At 36.0% G+C, this 8,358-nt stretch overlaps 1 protein-coding gene across 2 annotated transcripts; it reads right to left on the reverse strand.

Moving 5' to 3' along the window:
* Positions 1–2,993: 2,993 nt before the first annotated feature.
* LOC132046752 (probable pectin methylesterase CGR2) lies at positions 2,994–7,978 on the reverse strand. Of its 2 annotated transcripts, XM_059437489.1 has the most exons (8): positions 7,755–7,978; positions 6,976–7,072; positions 6,679–6,833; positions 6,483–6,522; positions 6,131–6,166; positions 4,970–5,344; positions 4,039–4,094; positions 2,994–3,502 (listed from the first exon to the last, which is right to left on the reverse strand). In XM_059437489.1, the coding sequence occupies exons 3-8, from the start codon at positions 6,793–6,795 to the stop codon at positions 3,350–3,352; spliced, it is 777 nt and encodes a 258-aa protein (XP_059293472.1). In that variant the 5' UTR covers positions 6,796–6,833; positions 6,976–7,072; positions 7,755–7,978; the 3' UTR covers positions 2,994–3,349. The 2 variants fall into 2 exon arrangements, with proteins under 2 accessions (XP_059293472.1, XP_059293471.1); XM_059437488.1 differs by lacking the exon at positions 6,976–7,072 and having other exon boundaries at positions 7,755–7,977.
* Positions 7,979–8,358: the final 380 nt, after the last annotated feature.

Genomic DNA, 8,358 nt, shown 5'->3' on the forward strand with positions numbered 1-8,358 from the left:
GTTTGGGGTGGTCTTTAAATTTTGCCCCTCAAATTTGTGGTCTTTAAATTTTGCCTTCATATTTGTATTTTTAAGTCTTGCCCTTTGCTTGGAAAGGTGGAAGAATATATAAGTTACGGGTTCGAATCCTCGGCATAAAATAAAAAATAATTTATGAAAATGGGTGGGGAGTGTATGCGAATCCAAAGATACAATCTTTGGAAAGTTAAAGTTATGGGATCAGAATCGATAACTAAACATAACTAAAAGTACTTTCTCCCATAGACTTTTAGTTAAACACAACTAAAAGTCCACGGGATCCCGCATAACTAAACATAACTAAAAGTCTCCGCCCTCCAAAGATATTCAAACAGCATTTCTAAGAAAGTATGCCTCGGATCGAGCTTGCATTTTAATCTTCTTATGCGAGATATTGTTCCAACTCACATGCTTAATCTCGGTTTACAAATTAACAACAATTAACATAAGTATGAATTCGACTTCGAGACAAGCAACCCAAGCGATATGTCCAACTTAACTAATATAGTAGTACTAGATTTTTTCGAATCGAGCTATTAAATTTAAAGTAACCATAAAACTTTGCGTCCATGACGGTGAGTTTGTGGTAATTAAGTTATATCCCAAAGAAATTAACAAATCAATATTCAACGTATTCGTGGATCCTCGTATATATACTTCAAAACCTAACAATAAATTGTTCGAATTAAGGGAATAGTAGTTAGTATCTCACGTTAATGACAATGGGTTCGTGCCTCTGTGGTGTTTAACAATTAACATCGCTATACAATGCAACCCATAATTAGTTTGGAATGACAAATACATATATATGCTTAAGGCAAAGTCCGCCCATAAGGCATAAGTATGCCCGTCGGCATAAGTTTGATAATTCGTTAACAAATTTATGCTGCGATGGCATACTTTTAATGGGCAAACTTGTATCTTGGGACCGGCATAAATTTGTGAAGGAATTACCAAAGTTATGCGAACCGCATACTTATGCCAAATCCGCCTTATGAGGCATAAGTATGCGCGTCCGCATAACTAAAGGTAATTCCTTCATAGGCGTATTTTGCGATGGGGGCATAGCGAAATTTAAACTTTGGCTTGCGAATTTTTTTTTTAAAATTTTGACCGTGTGGTGGTTCGAAAACGGAACCGTGGGGTTTATGCGAAGGGCAAAATTTAAAGATTTCAAATATGAGGGGCAAAATTTAAAGACCACCCTAAAAGAAGGGCAATTCTGCGAATTGCCCTTTGACAACTAAACTTACCTTGTAAGAATTGAACAAACAGGGCCCAATTATAATATCCAAGGCCCAGAACATGTCTAATAAATGGTTCGATAACCATGTTCATATGCCTCCTTGGTCCTTTGAATGAGTGTCAGATGCATCAGAACCAGCTCTGTACTACGAGTCTGTGACCATATATAATTAATTGGTTCAATACAAAGTAGTAATTGCCTCCAACTTTATCGTGGCAGTATCTATTTTTCAAGTTTGGACTTTTAGTTGAATCTATAAAAGAAATTATCATTGGATACCTTTGTGTAAGGCATCCATTGTGCTAAGACTTGGAGGGTGTCTCTTGGATTTAGCACTGGCAGTGTTGGTAAAATTATTTGGATCCCTATATAGGTAGCATTATGTTCTGAATTAGAGAAGAAAATTTTTAGGCTAAGGTCCCTGACAATTGACAAGTAGATATCTTGTCTGAAAAATGTTAAGAGGGTATTGGAGCAAAAGACGTATTTTGCATAAGACATTTTACATGTAAACTACAAAAATCGAACTATTGCAATTAAAGCCTGTTGGCTGCATTTGTGGTAGATAGGACTATAGGAGTTAGGAACCATCGACATTTAATCCATAAAAAGATTATCAATACATCTCGGTTAAGAACATAATATATTCTATTGCTATGCATCTATCTAAATTTATTTTGCAAGTGAAAAGAAGCTGATATCTCCAAGTGTAATTTGCAAACTTTAACACATTCCAATAATGAGAGTCTAATTTAGAAAGTTATATTTTAACTTAAGCATCAAAGTTGGGTGTCCACAAGGTTGCAATTTCAAGAATAGGAGCAGCTCTGGCGCCTTATCGTTCAATAAGTTATCCTTTTTTTTCAAGCACATTTAAGCAACCAATTAACAATAGGGGAGCCGGGGAGGTTCAGGATAATAAGAAGCGGAGGTTATGAATTTGGTGAAAATCGAATCTTGCACATGCAGTAAGATATAAGTAAGATAGTAATTTTACCAGTATAGTTTCTTTTGAACTGCACACCATATCTTTTTTTCGTTTTCCTATTATTCGAAACGATCTTCACTTCATAAAATGTGGCATAAAAAGGTTTTGTTGCTCGTTATGAATTTGTTGTGCTTATTGTATGATGAACTAAAAAGGTACGCCTAGTATACACACAGAGTTCATATTCACAAACTTGATGTACTAAAAGGTGGTATACAATATACAGCTAATAACTACAAACCTTGGAATGCTTTAGTTATACATTGCTGTTAATCTATTCGCTAAAATAGAAAAACCAACTTTTCGCCTTACGCACTTGTGATCATTCTACCAGTTCATATTACTGGCGAAGGCCTAAATATTCTACATATTATTGAACAACATTTCAATAAATACATCTAGTGAAGCCATAGGGCATTTAACTTGAGATGAAGGGAGTCAAGGGGCCTTCTTCATTCAAGGGGCCTTCTTCATTCTCTTTTCCATTTTAATTCGTCAGTTCTACAAATCTTGATTTACATGATCCTGAAGAAAGTGCTAACCAAAGAGAATTGTAGAGACGACAAATTAAAGGGTATTCAATTCTGCCGTGCTGAAGTAGTCCTGTCTAAAAATCAACACTGTCCAAATTCATTTACTGTTAATGTCATGTTCTTACAGTTCAGCAGTAGCATTTACCTTTTAAAAGATTGTAGAATAGAGCAGGGATAGATATCTGGTTCAACGATTTTAGATACGATGGGCAGAAAAGCAAACAGATTTTACCATACAGAGAAATTTAATGCTGGGTACAGCAACATCCTGATAATAAAGATGTAGGCAACAAATAATACAGATAACAATTCGTACCAAACACTAAACCTTTTAACTACAAGATGTGTTGGCTGTATGAAATTGATGGTAACCAAAGTTTTCAACTTTTAATTAATCTGCTTGTACATATTGAATTACTCAAAATGATGCAGGATACATTTCTTCATTCCTGCATTTTTTTTCCTCTTGCTGTGGGAGGTGCAAAAATGAAACTTATAAAGACCTGCTAAAAAATCACCGACAATGAAGAGATTGCTCCCCTGAATTGTGAGATGGTTGACGCGTTAATGAAATGATTTAACATGGAAAATCTGACACCTAGACTTGTATCCATCGCTAGCTGCAGCCTTGTCAAACTTTTTGATTGCAGCATCATTCTCTTGTAGGCTGGTCTGGACAAAGAAGCGTGCCCACCAAGATGAGCTCCGCATTTTTGCCTTTACATGGAAAGCCAATAGTTTGTCAGTTCTTTTAGTTATCATTTCAGAGCAGAATGGAGAAGGGGAAACAGTGATATAGAAACCATGTCTTCATAAGATCAGAGAATCTATTTGCCTCAAAACACCATCTGCCAATTTCACAATTTTCAGATTATCAAACGATCATAAACCTGGTGTTGCAGATAGTACTGCATATTGCAACATCAGTTTTCTCGTTTGCGTTTGTAATCTTACTACTTAATCTTTCAAGTTAATTCTTTGCTTAATGGTATAGAGCACCAAAACAGAAAGCTCTCGGTAACCACAGAATGCATTTCAACTTGTAAACATTTAACCTATCCTCGTCACTCAGAACGTTAAGAGTGATGTTTCTTAGATGCATTCACTACCCAAGAAGAGGAACCTTCATACTTTTGATATACTTTCTTCACTATCTATCACCAAAAAAAAAAAAAAAAAAAAAGGCAACACATGACCTACTGACAATTACCGAACCACACAAGTGATAACTGAATGAAGAGATTGCAACTTACAGGGCGTCCAAACTTCGATAGCTCGGCAACTTTAGCTCTGGAGTGACCAGGGTAACCTAATAATTTATAACAATAGAAATTGACATAAGTGCAAGTAAAATGAACCACAAAGTGCTTTCAATAACAATAGATGTTCTCCTCATGGTACCTAGGAGGGAAATATATTTGTCTCCAAAAAGAAATCATAATTAATCATGTGCAGTATGGCAGTGATAGAGCTAGGCATTTAACTTACATGGGGAACTGTCTTAAAGATTTCCTCAACACCGACTACCCAAATAAAAGAAGGCACTATCCGTTGTTGGCTTTATTAGAGCATTTCTTTTTTCATAAACAGAATAACTATATCTAATGTGGACGTTCGGAGCTCCAACTACGGAGGTATCGAACAAGTTCTAAAACATGGAGCCTTTTCCCCTCTCTCTTTTTTTTTTTTTTTTTTCCCCTTAAGGTAAACCCCACCCTGCCAAATTCCCTGCCCAGGAGTCAAAAGGGCCCTGTCCCACTTGAACTCCCAACCGCTTGGTTGGAAGTAAAGTCCTCTTGCCACTGGAGCAACCTCACTTGTTAATTCTAAGGTGCCGTTTGGACATGGTTTGAAACCCCAAATCATGCCTTTTTGGACGATTTGGGATTTCATCCCATGGTTTGAAACCATGAGATGAAATCGCATGTCCAAACGCTGATTTCATCTCATGGTTTCAAATCGCATGTCCAAACGCCTACTAAAACCAGGCTATTGTAAAGCAGTAGGTGTGATGATATGAATTCAATTTGTGTATAGTCCAAATATTCACCACAATGAGGTATCTTTAATGAGTAAGTATGAGGGAGAGTTGAATGTCAAACATTTGTTAGCAGCATGCCCAAGAAAAGCAATTTTAACAGTTAAGAACTTTTCATGCAATGTACCTAAAGTTTCAATAGTTACCTGTAACAATGACTAGACCATCGGCCGACACCCTTGCTAACTCTGGAATAGTCTTGTTTAGGTATCTAGGAGATAAGTAATCTACCGCATCCGACACGATAACAAGAGCAAATGATTTTGGCCTGTAGGGTAATGGGAATTTGATGTCTGCCACACGTACTATTCCTCTGCGGATAAGGTTCTTGCAGTTTGCATCAACATCCTCAACATCATAAGGTTCAACACCCCATGCTTCAGTTTCTTCTTCTTTTAATAGTTTGGACACCACAGAACAAGTATCAGGTCCAACGTGCAAAACTTTGCGCATGCTGTCACCATATGCCTGCTTTAGATAAGGTATAGCCAGCTGAAGCTCCGAAGTGCAGGTAAATTCACCTACAACCAACGAAGGACAAGCGAACTCTAAGTTCAATAAGTTGCTCTTTTTGAACAAACTGGATTCGTAAATACAGTACAAACTCATAGTGCAAAATTGCACCCTGAAGTAAGATATGCGCTCTCAACTTAGTTTAATCTGAAAAGAAATGCCATCAGACATGCTTTCACTATCTTATTCACTGTATGAATTGTTTCATTATGGAAGAAATAATATTTGCATTTTATGTTGAAGGCCGATTGTTTGATGATGTACGAATTTATGATTGACTAAGCTCTAACATATCCTTCTGCAGGTTAGATACTCAAGAAAGATACACTCCTGTCCCCTAAGACTATGACTCCTTGCCTGATCTGCTATGACATATTGATCAGCAATATAAAATAAAGAATATGAATCGCCAGACAACTCTTACTAAATTTGGAAAGATGCCAAACATTTTAGCATACAAAAAAGTGAGACTCTTCCCACATAGGATCCTGAAAAAGCTAACTGGTTTATAGATTATGGCTGCGTGCTATGGGCATCTGAATGAGAAATTCTTTCCACTGTTAATTGTTGGCATTAAGTTTAAGGTAAGAAGCTTTCAGATTCAAGGGCTTTGACATTGATCACTTGTGTAGTTATTTTTCAGAAACCCTGACCTCCCATATCCCCTAGCAATTCATCTTAATTATCCTCTTGAAACGGCAAAAATATTATATCATACTTGTTAAATACTGCAAAGACAGAGATAATTTAATGGCGTGATGCAGCGGAAACTACCAATACATAAGGGTGCTTACCTTCAAGCCTGCGGAGTGCTGAACTTCCAGATGTACCTATTTGGGAAAAATGACCAATCAGCCAATGTATAGAAAGCCAAGTACTATAATGCACTTGAGAAAAAAAATACTAATACATAATTGGAAATCAGGATCTTGCTACGATTGATTAAATATGAGACAATTTGAAGTATGATTTGCAAGGATAAGAATAAGAGCCAATGACATTTCTGATTGGTGTAGGAAAGACAGATTTCTCATAACTGATGCCGATGTTACCGATGGATGATCCCATGGAATTAGAAACCAGGCAATACTTCAAAATAACTGCTTATTTTAGACCAAAAGAAAAAAGAAAAAAAAAAAGAATTACCTGAGCCTCGATAGAAATAGCCAACAACAAGGACAGCACCCTGAAATTAGTAGATAAAAAAGCAAAGTGCATTAAATTGGAAACATAGCCCAAATTAGGAAACCAGATATTAAAACAAAGTGAATATATTTTGCTGAAATGCATCATATTTAATCACCAGTTATAATGCCATCAGATAAGTAGTTATTGAACTTACAAGAATGAGAAGTACTGTAGGTAATAAAGGAGTAGGGCGCGATTTTGGATGAAAAATGCCCCCGAGGCTTCCACCACCAGCAAAGCGCCGTGTGGGGTTTCCGGGCCTTCTAGACATGATTGCTTTAGTTAAATGTCGAGCACAGAATACTACACCTGAAATCAAATTAGAAAAGGAAATTTTTAAAATCCTCACTCCAGCAATAGATGTGAACATGTAGAAACAAAGTAATAATAGGAGATGCAAACAAGCTAAAGCGATACAAGCTCAAAGTTCTTGCGGTTATAGATTGTTCACCTTATTTGTGGAGTTTATCCATTGTTAACCCAACCAGGGGCGGATCCACAGTATGATATGCGGGTTCACAGAAACCGGTATCTTTTGTTTAGATCATCTATATGTATTAAGAAATCTATTAAATATTTATAAATATTTGAATGTGAACCCAATTATTATTGTATATTAACTTGAGGTCATTGTAGAACCTCATAAACTTCAAATTCCGGATCCCCCTCTCAACACGACCATGTTGTTACCACCTTTAGGTCACACACACAGACTATTAAGAACCAGTATGTTGATCAAGGATCACCAAGATAAATATACTAAATGAGCTTAACTAAATACCGATGTGTAAAGTAACACAGAAATGGAAAGCCACCCAACTTTCTTTATATTCTAGATGCGGATTGCCAAATATGTAACTACAGCCACTCTAATTTCAACAAACACAAGAAGTTAATTATCCGAAAATAACCAGAGCAAAGTTTCTTAATCTTTAACGAGCTTCATAAACACCAATTATGGTTTATCTTTTTCAACTAGAGAAATTGAAATCAGTGACTAATATGCAATTCTTGAAGAAAATAAATGGACGTAATGTGGATCTGCAAAAGATGCAACATTGCTAACAATTTAGAACATGGCCCTATTAAAGATTCAAGATTTATACAAACTAGGGATAATTGGGGTGACAACAAAACCAAGAAAATATTGAAACACATAGATTCATTCAAAATGAATATCATCAAGAAGTGAGAACAGGGAACAAATAAAGAGAGGCAAGCAAAACCAACCAAATCACGACGAGGGAAGCTTTCACAATAAGGCAAATAGGGAAGAAAGGAGAGTGTATTATTGGATCTAATGTTCAAAAAAGGTTGTTTGTTGCTTAGATTTGGATCTGTTGTGTTTAACACAGAAACAAATGCAAGCTCCTTCGCTGTAAGTTAAGTGTAAACCAACCAAAAACTAGCCTAGCGGGACCCTGAAACACAGCAAATGTCAAACACGTAGGACTAGGAAATGCCCTGTTTACGCGCCTTTATTATAGTGACTGTGATATTAAAGTTAATATTGTCTTGTGGGTCCCCTTCTCTTGTCGATCAATGTTGCCGTCGGTGATCCTACTTTATTACTTATACTTTTACACTTAACATGAACTAATTATGCTTCTATATTACTATTCTTTTTTACTCCTTCGTTTCATATTTTGTAGTTTATATACACTCTTTAAGAAAATATTCACTCCTAAAAAATTAGGAGTGTTTTTACTAATTTATCCCTAACTAAATATCTAGAAAAAGAGAAGCTTAATATTCTTAATTATGTAAATAAGAATAATTTTAGAAGAATAAAATCAATTTCCTCTTGAAATCCTAAAGCATCACTTATTTTGAA

The sequence above is a fragment of the Lycium ferocissimum genome, chromosome 2, assembly GCF_029784015.1.
Source record: "Lycium ferocissimum isolate CSIRO_LF1 chromosome 2, AGI_CSIRO_Lferr_CH_V1, whole genome shotgun sequence".
NCBI lineage: Eukaryota > Viridiplantae > Streptophyta > Magnoliopsida > Solanales > Solanaceae > Lycium > Lycium ferocissimum.